Here is a 23,917-nt window from a genome sequence, read left to right as displayed (position 1 = left end):
TAAAAATGGAGAAATTCTTCATTAAAAATCTTACATTTAAATCTTGTAAACTCATTTCTTCATTCATTTTCTTGTCAGCTTAGTCCCTTTATTAATCCGGGGTCGCCACAGCGGAATGAACCGTCAACTTATCCAGCACATTTATACCCATCTTTGGGAAACATCCACACACACACTCATACACTACGGACAATTTAGCCTACCCAATTCACCTGCACCGCATGTGTTTGGACTGTGGGGGAAACCGGAGCACCCAGAGGAAACCCATGCGAATGCAGGGAGAACATGCAAACTCCAAACAGAAATGCCAACTGAGCCGAGGCATGAACCAGAGACCTTCTTGCTGTGAGGCGACAGCACTACCTACTGTGCCACTGCGTCGCCAATCTTGTAAACTAACACTGATAAATAACGCACTTATTATATGTCCACTTCCTTGCACAGGAAGCCTCAAAGTATGCACACGAAGCCCATGTGATGTCAGTTTGACATTGACTGTTGTGGGCATTGTGGTTGGAAATGAAAATCGTGTTGACATCAAAACCCAACACCAAGCCGACGTCAATGTCCAATGTCAGACAGATGTTGCATTTTGGTCACTTTCCAACGCAACCTAAGAACAACTAAATATGAATGTATAATGATGTTCCAGCTTGATGTTGTGTTGACGTAACCACTATGACATCTATCAGACATTGGATTTCGGTTGCCATACCTGACTGAATAAATGGCAGAATTTGACGTCAATTGGCTGAAGATGTTGGATTTCAGTCAGTTACCAATGCAACGTAAAAACAACCAAATTTTAATGTCTAATGATGTTACAGCTTGACATTGTGTGTGACGTTCGGGCTTTTGCTGTTATCGCCCTAAAACTCTGGATCCCCCCACATCAGACACTCCAACTCTCCAACTTTTGAGCCTTTTTAATGTTTAGGAGTTTGCCTTGTGTTTAGGACTTTAGGACTTATTTTAATTAGTATTGATTTTGTTCAGCACTTTGGGCAACATTCATTCATTCATTCATTCATTCATTTTCTTGTCGGCTTAGTCCTTTTATTAATTCAGGGTCGCCACAGCGGAATGAACCGCCAACTTATCTAGCACATTTTTACACAGCGGATGCCCTTCCAGCCGCAACCCAACTCTGGGAAACATTCACACACACACACACACACACACACACACACACACACACACACACTACGGACAATTTAGCCTACACAATTCACCTGCACCCGGAGGAAACCCACGCGAATGCAGGATGCAGAACGCAAACATGCAAACTCCACAAAGAAACATCATCTGAGCCGAGGTTCGAACCAACGACCCAGCAACCTTGTTGCTGTGAGGCGACAACACTACCTACTGCGCCACTGCGTCGGCTGGGCAACATTGTTGTAAAAAAATGTGCAAAATAAATACCTAAACTAAACTAAACTAAACCACTATGGTCACCATGCCTGACGAATAAATGACGTCAATTGGCTTAAGATGTTGGCTCAATGTTGGGTTTTGGTCACTTACCAACGCAACCTAAAAACAACCAAATATCAACGTAATTTGACATCGTTATTGGGCGTCAAAATAACATACATTGAATTTTGGTCACCTGACATCACAACCTGAATCTAACCTAATATTAACATCTGATGACGTTGTGTGCCTGCTGGGCTAATATCTTGGCACCTATTTCCGCCTCTTTAAATGCAAATGAGCTGCTGGTCCCCACCCCTTTCTAAAAGAGGGCGAGTCTTTACAGCTTGTGCCTTGGTTACTCTGTCAACAACAAAGAAAACATCTGCAATGCTGCATCCAAAATTGCATACGTATAGTATGTGAGCTGAGTAACATGCCTAAATTCATTAGTTCATTCATTTTCCTTTAGCTCAGTCGCTTATTAATCAGGGGTCGCCACAGCGGAATGAACCACCAACTATTCGAGCATATGTTTTATGCAGTGGATGTCCTTCCAGCCACAATACACTCATACACTACAGCCAATTTAGTTTGTTAATTCCCCTATAGCCCATGCATTTGGTCTGTGGTGGAAACCAGAGCACCGGGAGGAAACCCACGCCAACACGGGGAGAACATGCAAACTCCACACATACCAACTGGCCCAGCGGGGAGTCAAACAAGCAAACTTGTGTGTTTGTGTAAATGTGTGTGTATACATGTGTATGTTTCTGTATGCATGTGTGTGTTCCTGTTTTGTGTGCATGTGTGCATCTGTGTGTATAAGGCGTGTACGTATCTGTGTGTGTTAGGTGTGTGTGTGTTAGATTTGTGTGTGTGGTGCAGCAGATGCTCAGCGCTGTGGTTCTGGCACGAGTCTGGATGGAGGTTTTCTCCAGGCTAAACTCAGCTCTCTCAGAGGGAGCGTTCAGCTTTACACACACACCGGCTCTGCTTTCTGCTCTGAACAGCACCTGAAACTCAGCTTGTCTGCTTTCCGGCGAGTTCTGGAAGATTTTGACCCCTGCTTTAATCTGTTGGAGCCTTTCTGATTGGCTTCAGCACGTCTGTGCCAACCGCAGAGATTTATTTGCTCTGGGCACTTCACCACCACCAAATATAAAACGCTTCCCGATTTATGGGAAGCGATGTGGTGTTTATATCAGATTCAGGGTTTGTTTGGTGATGGGGCATCGCCGAAATAAAAGCTTCATATTGCTACAGGAGCATGTGATGAATTGTCCACTCAAACATACGTTTTCTAGGCATTTTTAAACATATAGCAACACAAAACTACATTAAATAATAGTCATTTTTCTTCCATAAAAGTAGTTTTGAAGCACATTCACTGCTTTTCCCTATACTTACACCTTGCTTGTTAGAATTATAGGTATTTATTTATCATTCATTCATTCATTCATTTTCCTTTGGCTTAGTCCCTTTATTTATCAGTGTGGAATGGTTGTGTAAATATATAATAAATAAATGATTAATTTATTGGTTTCAGTACATAAACAGTACATATTTTGATTTCGGAAGATATTTTATAGAGCAAAAGCCTGAAATTTCAACCAAAAGAAGAAGAAAAAGCATCCACACCAAAACAACAACAACATTAATGTATAGAAAATAAGTATGCTAATTATTATGAATGTAGATTATAATTATTGTTGTTGTTGTTGTTGTTTGTATTTTTTATTTTTATAATTGATAAAAACATTATTTTGTATTTTTGTGTGAAACTTGAAGTAAAAATCTAAAAAAAAAAAAAATTGCCAAAAACCTAAAAAAAAAGACTTAAATATAATAAATCAAAACTTAATACTGATTATTATTTCTGCTCTTATTATTATTATTATTATTATTATTATTATTATTATTATTATTATTAACATGATTTATTTATTTAGTTATTAAATCAACAATTTTTAAATAAATGTTTAAAAATTTTTAGTATTTTTGTCTGGAGACTCAAAGTAAAAAAAAAAAAAAACATATGACTAAAATATAACATCTAAAACTGAATACTGATTATTATTGCTGCTGCTGTTGTTATTTATTTATTTATTTATTTATTTATTTATTTATTTAATGAATTACTAAGTTAAATAATGGATTAAAATATTTTTTAATTTTTTGTGAGGAGATTTGAAGTAAAAATAATAAAAATTGCAAAAATAAAAAAAATAATTAAAATAAAATGAACATAAAATTGAATACTGATTTTTAATGCTGTTATTATTATTATTATTAATATTATTATTATTATTATTATTATTATTGATAGTCCTTGTAATTTTTTTCTATAATTTTTTATTATTTATTACATTTTATTTATTTATTTTTTTGTCACAAACTTAAGTTTTTAATGTTTTCACATTCAATATTTGCTATTAAAACATATAAATGACATCAATACTAAAAGGAAAAAGGTTTTAGTTTAATTTTAGGTAAATTTTATTAATAAAGAACATATCCCACTTCTGAATGATTCTCCATGTTTTTCTCTCTCCTGCTTTTCTCTTTCTATTAGCTCCGCTGCAGGAATGATAAGGTCAACCTTACTGATCCGTCCGTGTCCTGACCATTACTCTTCCTCTCCGCTTCTCCAATATCTGCCTATTCGTATTCATTTAGCTCTCCCCCTCCCCAAAAAAAGGGTCATTTTGTGGACAGGGAGCAAATGGCGCTGTTCACCCTGCGTCTGAGCCTCTAACTGCATTTAGCAGGATTTAGTAGCGTCTGTGGCCGAGCTGTAAAGCTCAATTTGCCTGATGCATGTGCACATCAGAGCGCCAGTTTTGGTTTCGATGGGGAGAAAAGCTAACGGCGAGCATGTAATGTTTCTGTGCCGCTACATCTGTAAAAGTGCGTGCCTCTGAAAATGCTCGCCTCTAAATCTGAATCACGCAGCGGTTCAGACGCATACACACAGATGGGTTTCAAACGTTTAATTAGGGTGGCTGTGTTGCCATATGTTGGGGTTTTGCCTGTGTAATTTGTATTTGTATGCACAGGCCATGTTGGAACACACTTTTTTCAGTGTGGCAGATGTAAATATATCTCGTCTGATGGATTCAGATTAGTTATTAGATACAGTAGACTTGAGGAGGACTGTAATTTCATTGCGGCCGATGTACGCTTCAAGTGACGGTGGTAAATATAGAAATCACTGAACGTTTCCAAACTTTTGTTTTTAACTTGAAATTGAAATATACTGAAATAATATTACAATATTAGGAAGAACTATTTTAACTATTGTTTATTTTATTTTATTTATTTTTTTATATTATTTTTTATTTATGATCAAATTTTATTTATGTTTTATTTAATTTAATTTAATTTTATTTTATTTATTTGTATTTATTCATTCATTTATTTATTTATTTATTTTATTAAATAATTAATTAAATAATTTTTTAAAATACATTTTTATTTTATTTCATTTATTCATTCATTTTTTTATTGTTTTATTTTATTTTATAATTGTTTAATTTAATTTGAATTTATTTGATGTTATTTTATATTATTTTTTTATGTAATTTAATTTACTTTTACTTTATTTTATTCATTTATTTATTTTATGTTATTTAATTTTATTTTACGTTTTTTATTTTATTCTTTTTATTTTTTATTTTTATTTTATTTATATTTAATTTTTTATTTATTTATTTATTATTTTTACATTCAATCATTTTTATTTTATTTCATTTTTTTTTTAATTTTATATATATTCATATTTTATATATATATATATAAATATATAAATATAAATAAATAAATAAATATATATATATATATATATATATATATATATATATATATATATATATATATATATATATATATATATATATATATATATATATATATATATATATATATATATTTGTTTAATTTGGGTAGAAAAATGAAATAAAATAAAATAAATAAATAAAATAGTTAAATTAATTTAACTTTATTTTATTTTATTTATTTGTTTATTTATTATTATTTTTTATTTACATTTACTTTATTTTTTTATTTATTTATTTTGTTTTATTTTACTTTTTTTTTTCTTTTTTTTTTCTATCTGCTGTTACCAGATAAAAATATATCTCGTCTGATGGATTCAGATTAGTTATTAGATACATTAGACTTGAGGAGGACTGTTTCATGTGCAGGTCAAGTAATGACGGTAAATATAGAGAAGTGCAAATAGACATCAGTAGAGAAGTTTAATGACTGAAAATACACTTTTTTTAAATAATTAAATATTGTTTATCTTGTTGCTACTTAAGTGACTTATAATTATCATAATCTGTGGTTTAGTTGGCTATGTTGTTTCTCTATACACAGCTTCTTCAGTAGTGGGTGTTAATGTTTGCTGTTTGTGTGTGTAGGTCCAGAGGGTTTGGGCTTCAGCATCACCTCCAGAGATGTCCCGATCGGTACTTCTGCCCCCATATATGTGAAGAACATCCTCCCTCGAGGAGCCGCCATTCAGGACGGCCGTCTGAAAGCTGGAGACCGCCTGCTGGAGGTCAGAAATCACCACATGCTTTTTCCTCTCCGCAGCTTCCTCTTCCTCTCCACAGTTTCCTCTACATTTTTTGGCTTCCTGTCCACAGCTACCTTTTCCTGTTAATAGACTCCTTTTCCTGCCCACAGCTTCCACTTCCTGTCCAAATATTATTTTTTCTTGTCCACAGCTTTCACTTCCTCTTCACAGTTTTCTCTTCATTTTTGGCTTACTGTCCACAGCTTCCTCTTCCTGTCCACAGACCCCTTTTTCAGTTCACAGCTTTCTCTTCCGGTCTACAGACTCATTACCTATCCACAGCTTCCTCTTCCTGTCCATAGACTCATTTTCCTGCTCATGTTTACAGCTTCCTCTTTTTGTCTACATATTCTTTTTCCACAGCTTTCTTTTCCTGTCCAATGATTTTTGTCGAGAGCTTCCTCTACATTTTTGGCTTCCTTTCCACAGCTACTTGTTTTTCCTCTCCACAGCTTCTTCTTCCTGTCCAATGATTTTTGTCGAGAACTTCTTCTACATTTTTGGCTTCCTTTCCACAGCTACTTGTTTTTCCTTTCCACAGCTTCCTCTTCCTGTCTAAATATTATTTTTCCTGTCCACAGCTTCCTCTTCCTGTCCACATATTATTTTTTCCTGTCCACAGATTCATTTTCCTGTCCACAGCTTCCTCTTCCTGTCCACAGATTCCTTTATCCTGTCCACAGCTTCCTCTTCCTGTCCACAGATTCCTTTTCCTGTCCACAGCTTCCTCTTCTTGTCCACAGATTCCTTTTCCTGTCCACAGCTTCCTCCTCTTGTCCACATATTTTTTTCCTGTCCACAGCTTCCTCTTCCTGTCCACAGATTCCTTTTTCCTGTCCACAGCTTCCTCTTCCTGTCCACAAAATTTTTTTTGTTGTCCACAGCATCCTCTTTCTATCCTCAGATTATTTTTCTTGACCATAGCTTCCTCTTCCTTTCCACGGATTCTTTTTCTTGTCAACAGATTCCTCTTCTTTTCCTCAGACTATTTTTTCCTGCCCACAGCATCCTCCTTTCTCTTCCTGTCCACATATTCCTTTTCCTATCCACAACTTCCTCAAATGAAAAATAAAATATAACAGGGGGGCTTTTTACTTTTTTTTTTTTTTTATTTGGCAGAGCAAATAAGCTTAATAAAAGAGAACAGACAGAGAGAAGTGATTTACAGGAGCAGCCGTTCAACAATGGCCGTTTCATTTGTAAATGGATCAGAACACCTGCAGATGGCCATTTTGGCTCAACAAACCCTGATTCATGGCTTTTAATGGAGTCACGGCCTTTCAGACAGCCATAAAAATATGAGCGCAGAGCTTTCCCGTTGACGTTGTCATGGTCACTGTAATGTGACTGCTATTAATTGTAATGGTTGATCGGGTGTAATTAGTCGGAATATAACTCATGGTTTATTTGGTGCTCTATTAAACACCTTCTCAAATGAGTCACATCAGTAACGTCACTGCGGCACAGGTCAAGCTTTATAATGTCAGTATAATGACTCGGAGATTAGGAAGGTTATGTGTTATATGCATCACCAGTCTTGCTGTTGTCCGCGGAAGCTAAAAATATGCCACATTATTATTAGTAATAATTATAAGTAAATTTGCATTAAAACAAAACATTAAAACAAGATGAAATATGCACACGCACAAACTGTTGACTGTGCTATAATTATTGTTATTATTATAATTATTATTTGTTATTGATTATTACTAATATTATTATTACTAATTGTTATTATATGTTATATATTATTGTTGTTGTCGTTATTAGTATTGTTATTTATTAAAATTGCTGTTTTCGTTGTTGTTATTATTGTTGTTGTTAGTATTATTATTATTATCATCATTATTATTATTATTGTTGTTGTTGTTGATGTTATTAGTATTATTATTATTATTATTATTATTATTATTATTATTATTATTATTATTGTTGTTGTTGTTGTTAGTGTTGTTATTTATTTATTATTATTATTGTTATTATTATTATTATTATTATTATTCATTTTCTTTTCGGCTTAGACCCTTTATTAAACCAAGGTCGCCACAGCGGAATGAACCGCCAACTTTTCCAGCATATGTTCTATGCAGCAAATGCCCTTCCAGCTACAACCCATCACTGGGAAACATCCATGCACTCTCATTCACACACATACACTACGGCCATTTCCCAATTCCCTTATAGCGCATGTGTTTAGACTGTGTGGGAACCGGAGCACCCGGAGGAAATCCACACCAATATGGGGAGAACATGCAAACTCCACACAAATCAGCTGGGAATCTTCTTGCTGTGAGGTCACATTGATAACCACTGAACCACCGCTCTGGCCTTTTATTACATCAATTAAAATACATAAAAACAATAAATGAAAACTAGTAAAATGAAGGATATATGAAACAATATGATATTGAAGATTAAGGAGTATTTGAGAGCCAAACTTTGAACTTTAAATTATATTTAGTAGGGGAAAATTTTCTCAATAAATTATATAATATTATATAAGATTTAAATATAAGCTTTGTGGACATAAACTAATATTACAGTACACTAACAGTCTTGCATGATTATTTTTTTCCCTAAAAAAGACATTGATAAACAAAAAATAGAGGTTATTTTATTGATGTTAAAAATCAGAGCTGTTAACTAATAACCTGAACTTTTTTTCTTAATTTTTTTGTGATGCAATAATGTGCACCTTTTGTAAAGCTGCTTTGAAACAATAATTAATGTGAAAAGAACTGTAAAAATAAACTTAAATTAAATTATTATTGTTTTTTTTTTCCAGGTGAATGGAGTGGATCTGAATGGTAAAACTCAGGAGGAGGTTGTGGCTCTGCTTCGCTCCACTGCCATGGGAGGCACTGTAGGCCTTCTGATCAGCAGACAAGAGGACGCCTTTCTGCCCAGAGAAGCAGTGAGTAGCACACACACATATACAGTAGATATACACACACATATAGACACACACATAGACATACAGACTTGTTTCTATGTCCCGGTCGGGACTCTCTTAGTATAGTATATTCTCTTTTCCTACCCCTAAACCCTCAGAATCTGCCTTTTCACATTTACAAAATGCTCATTCTGTCTGATTTATAAGCATGTTTACTAATGGGGACCTCCATTTGGTCCACACTATGACACAAGTCCCCATGAGTCTGTATGTATTCATGTTTAAGTCCTCACCGGGATATAGAAACAAGTACACACACAAACTTGTATTGGTGGTTCATGAGCATAGACATAATGTATGTTATACTGTAAAAAAGGAAACCTGTGGTAAAATTTGGATATCAAAAAGACCTCATTAATTATCATTTTGAAATACGAGGACACCTCGCATGTCCTGTTAACCTTGTAAACCAACTTAGTAGAGTACAACTAGCACATACTGTTGTCACCATACACTATACAGCATGACAATAGTTCCCGAAAACCATATAAACAAGAACAAACATTTTATAACATATTATTATTATTATTATTATTATTATTATTATTATTATTATTATTATTATTATTATTTTATAACTATTATTATTATTACTACTAATATTATTATTATTACTACTAATATTATTATTATTACTAATAATATTTTATTGCTATTATTATTTATATTATTATTATCATTATTATTATTATTATTATTATTATTATTATTATTATTATTTTATAACTATTATTATTATTATTACTACTAATATTATTATTATTACTACTACTATTATTATTATTAATGATAATATTTTATTGCTATTATTATTTATATTATTATTATTGCTATTATTTTTTATTACTATTATCATTATTATTATATATGTTTTATTATTACTATTAATATTTTATTATTATTATTATACTTTTTATTTATTCATTTATATTTTTTCCATTTTCAAAATATTTTATTCTGTGTCATTTATGTGCTATTTTCGTCATGGGGAGTTTAAAATGTCCTCAAAGCGTCAAAATGTACTGGTATTGCTATACTTGTGGGGACATTTCTTCCTTATACCGAAGGTAGCAAAAAATTCCAGGTTTTACAACATTGTGAGAACAGTTTGTAGCATAAACAAGTATACAGTCATGCACACATTCAAATGCACATGCAAAAATACTCACACACACATGCACACACCTTAATGTGCAACCATTCAAAGCAGCTCAACAATGGGTGCAGTAAACCCGTCTGTGGATCTCACACTGAGTTCATAAAGCTCCATGAAACGGCCTCTTCAACTCTTCCCAGCCTCGGGCACATTTAGGTCACATGTGTGCCACGGAGGCAGCTGCCACCCGCCTTAACTCATTTTGAAGTCATTATTATTTCCATAATAGATAATTCAGGAGTGCAAATGAACTCTGGCTGACTTGACATTTGCATGCAGATTTTTTCTTTTTTTTCTTGGTCGTCGTTCCATGAAGATGCTTCTTTATTCGTTCAGCGCTGACGGTTCCCATCGGCCGCCGCAATGACCTGTTGTTTACAGAATCAAGAAAACTTCATGCATTTTTACCATGAATTATAGAAGACTGGCATTAAAATGTTTAGCATGATGGGAGATTATGTAGCAGACAAACTTGTCAGGCATGTAGAGAATAGGAATTATGTAATGACATCTTAAAAGGCTCTATTTAAGGATTGTGTATGACTGCAGTTTGTAGGTGAAATGAACACTAGGAGGCAGTATGACGAGCACTACTTCTGTTCCTTTTCACAATAATGATATTTACAGGGGCATATTGTGTAAGAGTTCACACTAAGCTGATGATTGATTATTAAGCGTGTTTGGCATGCTGTCTGGAGAGAGAGCCCTGAGCTCATAAGATCCTCGTGCACGGGGCTCCCTACCATTGCAAGGCAAGAGGGGAGTTTGAGCTCAGGTAGATGTAGAGAACTCCCCTGTCAGAGTAGCTGGAGAGAAGATAGTAATGGCTCTTTTAAGAAATAAGTAGTCCTGTGGACGTTTCTGGAGACAGCAAAATACGTCCAAGGAGGTACGTATAGCTGCATTTAATTTTTTAAGCGAACGCGGTATGACGCTGTTCCCTTTTGTGCTTACCGGCTGACCGCTTACCTCGGTGTGAAGGAATTTTCCGCTGCAACCAGTTGGTCTGGTCAGCTAATTGTTTACGTCGGCAGACTTCAGATGCAGAGAGGAGGAGTTGACCACGGCGACCAGCTTCGAGTCCGGGGAAGAGTGGTTCCAGAAATCAGGTAAGACAAAAACAGAATCCAAAAAATAAAGTGAACGAGTTCATAAAAGGGTAAGAACGGGGTGAAATCCGAAAACGTGGTAAAAAATATCCGACGAGGGCTTTTCTTTTTCTAGACGGCTTTTCTTATTTGTTGCTCGGGTTTAGGGAAGTGAGCGGGCCGGCAGGTCAATCGGTAAAGTTGATTGGGTTGAGGGAAGGAGGAGGGCGGGTCAGCTGATTGGCTGGTCGCACAGTCAATCATTCAGTCAGTCAGACAGCGGTCTCTGGTGGGTTCACAGGATAGCACGGGCGAGAGTGGCTCTCGCAAAAGACATTCGAGATACAAAAAAGCGCACACAGTGGCCTCTCGCGGATTCGCTAAAACAAAAACTGCAAAAATACGTACCTCCTGGGACGTATTTTGCGGTCTCCAGAAACGTCCACGGGACTACGTTTTCAGAATGAGCCTGGGTTGGATTAGTCAATTACCTTAGGTTCCTTGTTTTTGGACGTGAGCACGGAGAGAATGTGTAAACTCCACACAGAACCGTTGGCTGGCTTGGTAGAGACTAGAACCAGAGACGTTCTTGCTGTGAAGCAACAGTGCTAAGGTGTTTTTACTCATACTTTGAGTAATATCTACAACAAATACATTTACTCTACTCGCACTACATTTTTAGGCAAGTAGTGGTACTTTTACATAAGTATGATTTTTCAGCACTCTTTTCACCACTGCTCATTATGCAAGATATGACGATCTTAACTAAACTGCAGTTTTGTAGATTACGCAGAAATTATAAATCCATCTTTAGAAACGTTTAAAAAGATTAGATGCAAACATACCCTTAATTGGATTTGAAATCCCATAGTTAAAGTGGTCACTCAGCTGTATGGAAGAGGCCAGCATGTTTTGATGTGTGGCATCTTCGGCGGGGGCTTGAAAAGCATGACGTCTCCTGATGAGAGTTCAAACGCAGGCTGATTGATTTTGGGCCTTATTTAAGCCCAGGGTGATTGAGAGAGGGTGGAGATGAGGTTTGACTTGCTTTCTCTGGCTCGGGCAAGATTTGATTAAAGACGCCATCACGAAGACACCCCTTCCACAAACTCTCCCGCTCCTCCTCGTTTCTCATCAACTCCCCCTTTAAAACGGAGAGTTTAAGACATCAGAACGACAGGGGTGGGAAGAGAAAAAGTGAGGGAAGAGATAAACTGCGGGACGCTTCATTACTCTTATTGTCACATTAACATTCAGGAGACTTCTGCTTTTTTTTTTCCGAAAGCACCCGGTTCAGGCATTAAAGGATCTCAATAATCCATACAAGTATGTTCATAAAAATCAGATTACAAACGCATCGCTCCACCGCTGACAGTTATTGCAAATAAAGTGGAGAGAGAGAGAGGACAGCGGAGGGTTATTGATGCTGTTTTGTAGGGGTGCATGAGGGAGAGAGAGTGTTTAATATGTTGTGGGAAGGTTGTCATGTGAGCCAATCACAACGCTGGACCATTAACGCATCATTGGACAACTTCTAAATCAAAAGACTGAGTGACACGCTCGGCCACAGTGACAGCTTACAGTCCAATAAATCAACACAGTCTTTTGGTTTATGCTTTTATGATACATATACACGGCACAATTAACCTATAATTGCAATCTCTCTGTAGAAATTGACTTACTGTGTAGTAGACACTACATTACAGCTGCCGGCAGCTAGCTCTCTGCAACTCTCACATGGTCGCCCACTGAAGCTAAGCAGGGCTGCGCCTGGTCAGTACCTGGAGGTTACCTTAGGTTGTTAGTGAGACCAGCAGGGGGCGCTCAATCTGCGGTCAATGTTGGTCCTAATGCCCCAGTATAGTGACAGGGGCGCTATACTGCTCAGTGAGTGCTGTCTTTCAGATAATACATTAAAGGTGTGTATGTGTGTATGTATACCTATTTCCACCTTCGAAATATAAATCGTTTACGTCCTTCCCTCACACCTCATTCAGCTGCCATTCTTGTTCATAGTTTAGTCACATCCCGTTTAGATTACTGTAATTCCCTTCTGTTTGGCCTCCCTATAAAAACTCTTAATATAAATTCTAAATAATAATAAACTCTTAATAAACTCTTACATAAATTACAACTGGTACAAAACGCTGCAGCCCGTATTATCACAAAAACCCCCTCTGTCTGTCACATCACACCCATTCTACAACAGCTTCACTGGCTTCCCATCTCTTTTAGAATTAACTATAAAATACTTCTTCTCACCTTTAAAGCCATCCACAATCTCGCTCCTCCATACCTTACTAATCTTGTTCATATCGCCACACCTTCTCCAACACTCAGGTCTTCTTCTTCCATTCACCTCACTGTTCCCTCTGTCGGCCTTGTCCCCATGGGGAGCAGATCCTTCAGCCAATCTGCTCCTCAGCTTTGGAATTCACTCCCTCCTGATCTCCGTAATTTAGACACTCTTTCACAATTTAAGTCCAGACTCAAAACACATCCGTTTAGAACAGCCTATTCTCTTTGACCCGATTGCATTTTTAAAGCTTGTATTGTATTCTATTGTTTATTGTGTTTTTATTTGAATTGATTGTTTTAGCTGTCCTGCTGTCATGAAAGGCGCCTTTAAATAAAATGCATTATTATTATTATTATTAACAGGCCCTTTTTGAAAATACCGGTAAATTCGTTCTGGCTATTTTCCGGACAGAGAAGTTGTAACATTACCGGTAATTTGCCGGAATGCTGCGCTGTGTGAACTCAGACAGAAGATTGCAGGAAAGAGCGCGTGCACGTCTAGAACGTGCTGACGTGAGACGTCTGCTTTAGCCAATCAGAACAGTCAGACACATTCAAGTCCGCACGGTTTATGAGAATAACAGCCTTTGAATATTTTTCCAGACACATTTAGCTGCTAGAAATTAGGCAGATAACGTAAATATGTTCATCTCAAAGCCAACCGTGTAATTAATTATTGATAAGATGCTTGTGATAAGCCGTTGTTTGTTTACCTTCAAGCTTTGCGTGTGCCCGTGAAACAGCCGGTGAGCACCAGCACACACACATCACGTACATCTCGACATGTGAAAGTGTTTCTCTATATGTTTTCATTGAAGTTGTTCACAATACTGATCATCCACAGAGTTTGTGATGTAGTCAAATGTTTACAAATACAAGCGCAGCCGTTTAAAGCTCATTTCTGGTTAATGATGTCAGAATTACCGGTATTGTGGAATGGATGTGTGAATGTACTTTTCCGGAATAATTCTGTAACGTCCTCGCCTGTGTGAACAGCAATTTTTTTAATTTATCGGTAAAGTCAATCCGGAAATTTTCCATATATTTACCAGTATCACTGTGTGAGAGGTCAGAATTATTACCCCAAATTATTTAACAGAAAGAATATTTTACCAACACAACACATATTTTTACCATGATTACAGCAGCTCACATAATATTTTACTAGATATTTTTCAAGATATTACTATTCAGCTTAAAGTGACATTTAAAGGCTTAACTAGGTTTATCCGGCAATTTAGGGTATTTTGGCAAATCATTAATAATGGTTTGTTCTGTAGACATTCAAAATAATATATATTGCTTAAGGGGGCTAATAATATTGACCTTAAAATGGTTTTAAAAACAATAATAACTGCTTTTATTTTAGGCAAATATAAACCAAATAAGAATTTCTAAAGATAAAAAAACTATTATAGGAAATAAATAAATAATTAAATAATTAAATAAATAAATGAATAAATAAATAAATAAATAAATATGCAAATAAATATGCAAATAAATATGCAAATAAATAAATAAATAAACAAACTAACAAACAAACAAACAAACAAACAAACAAACAAATAAATAAATAAATAAATAAATAAATAAATAAATAAATAAATAAATAAATAAATAAAGAAATAAATAAATAGGGAAAAACTGTGAAAAAATCCACAATTTGTTAAACATCATTTGTGAAATAAATAGTAAATTCACCGGCGGATGAATAATTGTCTTTAACTGTATATATGTATATACACTGAGGTAAATAGAAGCAGAAAGTTCAGAGCATTGGCTTTTTTTTACATCATTTGACTGTGCTTTTGGCTCTTGCTCTGAGAGCTAGCCGTTAGTGTACCGAGGGGTCTTATTTATTTATTTCCATTTATCTCCACGCATACGATTAGCCTTCCAGGCGTCAAGGGAATTGCAGACATTTTACGAAAGTGCGAGCGTCAAATGCGGGTTGGCAGAGGCAGTGACTTATTGATAGGGGCGTCAGCTTTAACCTTTGCTCACAGCCGAAGTCCTGTCCTGAGGGAACTGCAGAAAAATGAGCTTTGATGCCCCCGGCCGGCCCTCGCCCTTTAGAGAAAAAGAAGAAGAGAAGTGCGGGGAGGAGGCTGCACATGTTCACTGAACTCCAAACAAGCCGCTGTTGCAGGAATCGATGCAGTGGAGTGTGGCTGAAGGTCTGGTGTTAGCTGAGTGCAATTATAGGTCATGCGGCACTCAGACTGGTGTGTGACGGTCAACGTCATATACTTGAGAGATTGCTGATCTTTAAACAACCGAGATGTTGCTTCATTTGCTACTCCTGATAGGTAGACTGAGGGGCTGGGAGTGTTGTGCTTTATTCGTTGTATTTCAATCAGCAGTCGAGTCTTGATTTCAGAAGATGCATTTATAGTCAGACAGTAAACCGAGAGGCTAACACTGTTAACACTGAGGGCCCTATCATACACCCGGCGCAGTGTGGTGCAATGCGCGGCGCAATAGTCTTTTGCTAGTTTCACCTTGGTGCAAGAGTTGTTTTGAGGCATTGCGCTACGCTGTTTAAATAGCACTTAGTTATTAAGCTTAGTTAATAAATTAGCGCTTATTTGTGCGCCCAAAGGAGTTCTGGTCTATAAAGGGAGGCGTTCTGAGGCGGACCGCTGGCGCGTTGCTATTCTGAGAAACTGTAATAGATTTTTCATTACACCAAAACTAACCCGGTCTAAACTCCGGCGCAGAGTTGCACCTCGCTTACACACTGCTTATTACACACAAGAGAGCAATAGGCAAATATCTTTACATAGGAAAAAATTAAAATATTAAGGAGGATATATATAGGATATAATAAGAATAGATATAGAATATAAATATAAAGGATTAAAATATTACAAAACATATTAATTTCTAGCCTACATAAATATGAAAAATCACTGCTTTTATGTCTTCTTCATCTCGAGAGGCTTTTTCAGTTCATTCATAACAATTTGCTTTTGTATAATGTTATTATTATTAGCAGTGTCATTTATTATATCCATATTTATATTTGTTTTATTAAAAACAAGCTTAGATTTGCCCACCTGTCAGGTTTTAGACCATATGGCGCACAGCATGTGTTTTAGGATATAACTCAGGTTTTTGAGCACATTTTGTTATTATTGTTCATTTATTCGTTTGCTGGAAATTAGAACTGAATTTAGAAATAGTTTTGAAATTAATCTTTGCGCTTAACAAACAAAAGTATTTATTTAGAGACTAATTGATGTCTGTGCGTAAAGGTTTCCCTATCCAAGAGCGAAAGTGAAAGTGATCCATTATCTCTCATTCTCACGCAGTAGATGCTCTGTTTAACAGTTTTCTGTTAAAAAACTGTTAACTGTGAACTGTTTGCTTGTGAAATGCTCATTTTTTTCCACTTAGACTTACTTTGCGTCCTGTAAATAGTGAATGCGCTTATGGCGTGACGCAGCTGACTCTTAAGGGGAATGGGAGATGAGACTCTGATTGGTTTATTCTCAAACACACCTATAACTCATTAAGAAAATAAACTCAACCCTTTTAGACCATGAGCCACGGCGAAAGGCAGATTTCCCGTCCTTAAATTAGCAAAAACGCATCCTGACACGCCCTGAAAGCGTTTTGCGGCCTGCGTTTTGCGCTCAGCGCATGGACCGTCAAAATAGAGCCCTGAGTCTTTCCATGAACCTGTCTTTCTGTGACCATGGTCCTGCTTTTATACATCCTATTTCTCCTATTGTTTGTGTGTTTTTATTTTTGCCCAGTATACGTTTCATTTGTATATGGTGTTTAGAGTAACGCTAAGCACTGAGCCACTGTGCCACCTGTCTGAGTCTTGTTTATCCCATTTTATTTTCCATTTCTGTCAGTTGGGGAAGTTTGGGTTCCTTGTCAACTTGGATTTGTGTAGTAGGCATGGGTAGAGCTGCTTTACATTGAATTTCATCCTTCAATAATGACAATAATCATAAAACCAACACACTACTGAACTTGTTCATCTTCGTAAAGCTGTATGTGTTTCATAAAGAGCTATAGAAGTAAAGGTGACATGAGCAAGTATGCTATATCTCAATTACAAGTGCAGTAGTTCTAGTTGGTTTGGATGTGAGCAGTGCAAATTGTCAAAAACTCAGACCCCATCAAACCCATAATTATCAGGTATTCCAAGTTCACTGAACATGGATAGGAACTCAACCCTACCCCTCAGAGATTAGTGTGGGCACCTCTAAGTCTTTGGGCCTTATGTCCTGCTTTCCCACCACTTATGATTCCTCTAAGACTAGATGTGATATTGTTGAAATCCTGCATTAAGCTTCTTCGTAAGGCTGTTAACTACCGGGACGCTTTTTGTTTGCGTTTATGGTCAGCATTTTTCAAGACGTTTTTCCGGATTCAACCCCAAACGATTTTCACTGGCGTCGAGCAAAAGAGTATGCAAACTCACTCCTTGACGTTAGATGGGGCTAACTTTAAGCTTCTTACACAGAAGACAAAGACAAAGTTGACACGCTTGTTGTTATGGATGGTTCAAGCAGCAGCTCCAGCTCTAGCGATAAAGAAATGATTATTGTTCAGCAGTGAAATAAGCAGCTCCACGTTCATAGTAGTTGAACTCTGGGCATCTTCTTCAATGTGCGCTCGCTTTGACAGTTTTGCGTTTGAGCAAAACCAAGTGCTCCAAGTGCGGTTTACTGTAACTTCAGCAGCTCCGTGCACGTGAACAAAAGTGCCAACCTGATTGGCACGTCTGCACGAGTGAGTGACGTATCTCTATAAACCAATAGCGTTCAGCTGCGCGTCTTGCTCTGTCTTTTAGTACCCTTTTTTCGTGCTAGGTACCCTTTGCAAAGGGTACCCAAAAAGTGGTGTGTTACGGTTCGCTTATAGGTACCTTTTGACAGTGTAAACGGCCATAAAAGCGAACCGAACAGTACCATACCATACTGTACCACTCAGTGGAAATGGGCCATGTGTAAGGCCCCATATACACTAGTGCGTTTTAGTTTTAAAACAGCGTTTTAGAATGAAAACACTCCGCGTCTACACTAGCGTTTCACCTAGTGTTTCTGAACAGCTCTAAGTCTACACCTAAGTGACTGAAACCACATCACGTGACCATACACGCGCACACACTCTGGCATGCGCTGCAGCATATCTACCCAGATGAGAGCTCTGCTCGTCGGACTGCTCATCAAGCATCTCTCGCTGGATCTAATCTCACTATATTGGTTAAACGTGATATTTCATTCATCTTGTTGTCTTTATCTAACAACATATTCCTCAACTTTGGTCTTTTGAATCTATTACTTCAGGTGACGTGTTTTGGCTGAGGGCAAAGATAAGTTAATGTAAACACATACATTCTGTATATTGACTGATCGACTGTATATTGACTGATTGTTTGCCTTTATTTCCTTTAATGGATAAACTTATTATACGTTATACTGTTATAATGGCCATTATTGATTATTAAAACTGATATTCAGCAAAAGAGAGGCTGTGTTTTGTATTTTCAATGAAAATGAAAGGAGGCAGGGTTGTTATAGACTCCATCTTGGTATAAATATCCAGACAGTGAAGATGACGCTCATATATGCAGCACGACGGCTCAACATTTCTGCTGTCTGTTAAGTTGCTAATACTAAAGTGAAAATAGGCAGTTCTTTAAGCCATGTTTTTATTTTATTGTTGAGAAAGTTAAACAACGTAGGCAGGGTGATGTGAATAAGGTTGTACAGTACCCTGTTCCCTTTGAAGATTTACCGACGTGTCCTCTGGAGTCTGTTTTCTATATTAAACTTGCAAAGTCTGAACTTACAAGGAGAGAATGCAGGACTGAACTGTGTGTGTTAGGCTACTTAATATTGAGGAAAAGCCCCAATCATAGAGGCGAATGTCTGCAGCTCCGCCTCCGTTTTCAGATGTCTTCGTTTTTCCCCATTCACACTGAGACGGAGCAGCAGCGTTTCAGAATGAAAACGGCCTCTTCAGCGTTTTCAAAACGCTCAGATTTCGGCGCTCGAAAACTCCTGCGTAGTGTGGACGGATGGCCTAACCGTAGCAAAACGTATACGTTTTCAAACTAAAACGCACTAGTGTAAACGGGGCCTGAGACACAGCACTGCCTTTCACTGAAGAAATAACCACAACAGATAAAAGAAGCAGGGATTCTGACTAGTTGCAAAATGTAATCTTGACTTGGGTTTGAGATGAGTTGCATAGCATTTGAAAGTGAATAGGAATTTAATTTCTGACTTTGTTTGGTTGTTGTGCATTCTGGCTGGTGTTCATGGTCTAAACACAAATACTCAGCAGCATAATGGAGCAAACACTGTGTTTATGTCAATTTAAAACCGAACACAACATTATTACGTGCCTCCCAAAGTTTGGCAAAACTAGCAACAAGTTGGAAACGGGCCATTGAAGAATTATGTGAGTTTGTAAATAGTGCTTTGTTTTCTGCCATGCATTGAAAAAGCCTGTATACACCAACTCCCGGATATTGTGTAAAGCTAATCAGATTGGATTTCGCAAGTGCTACATTTTGCACAAAATGCTCATCAAAGAGTCCGTTTGGCACTCCACACCAGTGACGTGCGGGACTGTGGAAAACCTCGCCATCGTAGCATGTGCATAAGGTTTGTTTATTTCGGAATTGGAAGAGCGCCTCGAATACAAACCAACCTTTTGCCAAGTGAAAAAACAAAAAGATGCATGTCAGAGGAGCAGAGGATAGTCAGTTTGGTTGATGCAGAGGGAGCAAACGGCTGAAGAAATGATGCAAGCGGGAGGATCTAGGGGGGAGCGCAGAAACAGCAGGAGATGCACAGGCCTGGAGATGGAGAGAACGAGGGAAAGAATGAGAGATGTGATGGGCATCTCAGGGAGCCATCAAAAACTCCACTGTGGAGAAAAGAAGGGGGGGGAAAGCCGACTGACAACAGCGGCAAGGGAGCAAACGTGATTTGACAGACATTTTCATTGATTTTCATTGATTTGATGAAATCTTACCTCGCCACTTCGGCAAGACACACACACACTCACGAACACACTCCGAGGCCCGACAAACACCCCGCTGCTGAATTATTCATGTCAGAAAACGCAATTATCCGGCACACTAATGTGGCCAGCGGCGGCGTGAGAGCATTAAAACAACACAACACACACACAAGCAATTGCATCGTGTAAACAAAAAGCCCACTGCGTTCGTCTGCCGGCTGTCTGCTCGGCTCTGGACGCGATTTATCGTTGCTTTTGATCTCCCAGTGTGCACTGCTGCGAGCGTTCAGAAGTTATGCGCGTTTCCCGACCGCTGCTAAGCCCCTGTGATAAGCAGAGATTGCACATCACCTCCTGCAAAAGACATAACTCATCGTGAAGTCTTCAGCCGCCCCAGACAGAAGCAAACAAAGCCAACAAACTACAAATAGGAATTACCTCCGACTTGGAAAATGAAGCTGAGTTGACTGACATTAGCATGTGGAGTCGGGTAAATGACAGCAACAGGGTATCTCGACTGAGGATGGACGCTTGCCTAGTAGTTCCTTCAAAGCGTTTATCTTTTAACATTATATTTCGATGTGGTCCACTGTTCACTACATTTGAACATCACTCTTAAAGGGATAGTTCACCCAAAAAGGAACATTTCCTGTTAATTGAATGCTATCCCATGGCAATTTTTAACATTTGATTTAGTGGCTTAGTTAAGTGTATTTATAAATACATTTTGAAAGGATCACGTGCTTATGATTGACCCACATTAGCTGTCCCATGTTTCACCAATCAGATAAATCCAATACACCGGATTTCCTTACCTTACCTTACCTAAGTCATGTTCGTCTTAAAGAATCCTCCCATCCACCCTGACTCCGCCCCCTTTTTTCTAGCATAATTCAGAGTAGGGTGGCATGGCGGTTCAGTGGTTAGCACTGTTGCCTCACAGCAAGAAGGTTGCTGCTTCAAGTCCCTGCTGAGCAAGTTGGCATTTCTGTATGGAGCTTGGCATGTTCTCCCCATGTTAGCATGGGTTTCCTCTGGGTGCAGGGGTCACCAACCTTTATGAAACTGAGAGCTACTTCTTGGGTAGCGATTAATGTGGAGGGCTACCAGTTTGATAAACACTTCTCAAATAACAAATTTGCTCAATTTACCTTTAATTCTACTTTATGTTTTTGGTAATAATGAATGATATTCATCCATGTGAAGACACGGATCATGTTAATGATTCTCACAAAAGTTATCAACAATGATTTAACAGGGTAGGAAATACCCTGTATTTAATGTATCAGTGTGCAACACTTTATTTTTATATATATATCTCTCTGGAAAATTTACATTTTTAAATGATTACTTCTATATTAGATTAAGCTTACTGGTAAGTGGCGCTATGGTGAGCTATTTTAAGAACAGGCCAGCGGGCAACACATGTGATCCTCGTGGGCTACCTGGTGCCCGCGGGCACTATCTTGGTGACCCCTGGTCTAAAGGCATGCGGCATAGGGGAATTAAATAAACTAAATTGGTCGTAGTGTATTAGTGCGAGAGGGTATGGTTGTTTTTTTGAATTGGGTTATGCATGGAACGGCATCCACTGCATAAAACATATGCTGGAATAGTAGACGGTTCATTCCGCTGTGGCAACACCTAATAAACAAAGGAATAAGCAAAGAAAAGAGTGAAAGAATGAATGAAGAGATCTACCTGAGCTCAGACTCCCCTCTCTCCTGATGACACAGCAGGGAACCCCAGGCTCGAGAATTCTCAGGGCTCTCTCCTGTGACAGAATGCCAAACACGCTTTATTTATCAATCATCAGCTAAGTGTGAACTCTTGAATTTGTGTGAATTTATACAAGCTCAAAACAGTTGGTTTTAGCGTTTGGGGTTTCTAGTATGGGGTCTTTGCACTTCAAAATGCACCACACATCATATGGAGACAGGTCGGGACTGCAGGCAGGCCAGTCAAGTAAATAGCTCCTGTCCCAACTTATTTTGGAATGTGTTGCAGGTCTGAATGACAGGAGAGGATGTTTATTTACAAATTAAATGAAGCTGACCTGACAAAAAAATATATATATTTTTTGTGTGCAGTCAATTTAGAAATCACTACTTTCTTTTATATGTTTGCATTTTCCATACTTCCATAACTTTTTCTGATTTGGAGTTGTACATATGTTTTATAACCATATACCACTGTGCTCTGTGTGATTATTCTGTCTACTGTCAAGCTGTCACCCCTTAAAAATACATCTAACCGGGTTAAGTTGCTTCAAAAAACTACATATGCATGGCTTCTTTTCTAGACAAATCCATCATTCATGAAAGCAACCAACTAGTCTAATTTTGAAGATGTCTTCTTTTGCACATTCCTCCAAGATGGAACGCAACTAATGGGGTGGAAATGAATTATTTTCTTCATTTGAATGTTTTAAGTTTGCGTCCTATGTTATGCATACAGTAGACTTGATATGGCGCATTTGAAACTCTCTCCATTGCTCATTTCAAACATCCCAAATTACCAAAGCACACGCGTCAATGAACCTGTTGAATTCTTTCACGGTAAACTTGACAAATCCAAAAGAAATTTCAAAGCAGTTGCGAGTCACTTTGTTTGGGGAAAACCTGATCTAAAAGCACTTTTGTACCCTCGAAACTATTTCATATGCATCATTTTCTGGCTCAACTTCCCTGAAAATAACCCTATGAATGACGATGAGCTTTTTGTATTCATGTTCCAATAATACGCCCATCTGTAGTCAATTGGAGCGCTCTCCAAGTTGGAGTTGGTGCTCACGAGCGTCGCCTTGTTCAAACACACAATAACTGTGTGACTCGTCAATGCTGTTGGCTGCGGAAATCCAATCCAAACTCTCCAAAAACAGTCCAGATGACAGCCTTTACGGGAACGTGGGCACAGAACAGTAATTAAACACTACATTAAATTCCTCTTCATGACCGGTTCAGACTTTTCACAGATCCATTAGAGGCCGAATCTGCCAAGCTAAGAGAATCTTAATTGCGCAATTAATTTGAGCGCTGATGTCTACTGACAGTTGGATTTATGCTGCCTATTGAGGCCAGATCCAGACAAATGTGTGACAGGCTCTATTTTAATACCGCTGATGAGTTGGCTTGATATCCCGCGTGTGACGCCTGTTTTGCCAGTCATCTGAAAATCTGCACTTTTCCCCCAAACTTGTTTCTGAAAGATGTCAGTTTTTATTGAGTTATTGTTGGCTGCTTCCTGTTTTGTTCCAGTTTCTCTGACTTTTTTTTTTTTTTTTGGATGGGATGTTCGTGAATAAGTTGTTAGGAAACGACAACAATCCCACTTTTGTTGCTCAGTTATTCACAGAAGATAATATCTGAGAATGTACTCTCGCACTTGAACGCTTGTCTTTTCTAGAAAGGTCACGTCTTATGGAGCCA

General features: G+C 37.6%; 1 protein-coding gene and 1 long non-coding RNA gene across 10 annotated transcripts in view; both read left to right on the top strand.

Moving 5' to 3' along the window:
- Window positions 1–23,917, top strand: part of pard3aa (par-3 family cell polarity regulator alpha, a) — a 647,780-nt gene that overhangs the window by 315,007 nt on the left and 308,856 nt on the right. For all 9 annotated transcript variants that reach the window (XR_015524636.1, XR_015524633.1, XR_015524632.1 and 6 more), the window contains exons 11-12: window positions 5,841–5,980; window positions 8,784–8,912. Coding sequence is in view for 4 of the 9 variants with exons in the window: in XM_087309010.1 (XP_087165136.1) it covers window positions 5,841–5,980; window positions 8,784–8,912 (269 nt within the window). In the remaining 5 variants the exon portion in view is untranslated. The remainder of the gene's footprint in view (window positions 1–5,840; window positions 5,981–8,783; window positions 8,913–23,917) is intronic.
- LOC147837923 (uncharacterized) lies at window positions 10,981–14,912 on the top strand. The gene is made up of 3 exons (XR_015524666.1): window positions 10,981–11,202; window positions 11,332–13,130; window positions 13,857–14,912. It is a non-coding gene; the product is annotated as an uncharacterized LOC147837923 (long non-coding RNA).

The sequence above is a fragment of the Danio rerio genome, chromosome 24, assembly GCF_052040795.2.
Source record: "Danio rerio strain M-AB ecotype USA chromosome 24, GRCz13ab, whole genome shotgun sequence".
Lineage (NCBI taxonomy): Eukaryota > Metazoa > Chordata > Actinopteri > Cypriniformes > Danionidae > Danio > Danio rerio.
Note: the sequence above shows the minus strand (reverse complement) of the source record. Positions and strands in the feature narration are given on the sequence as shown.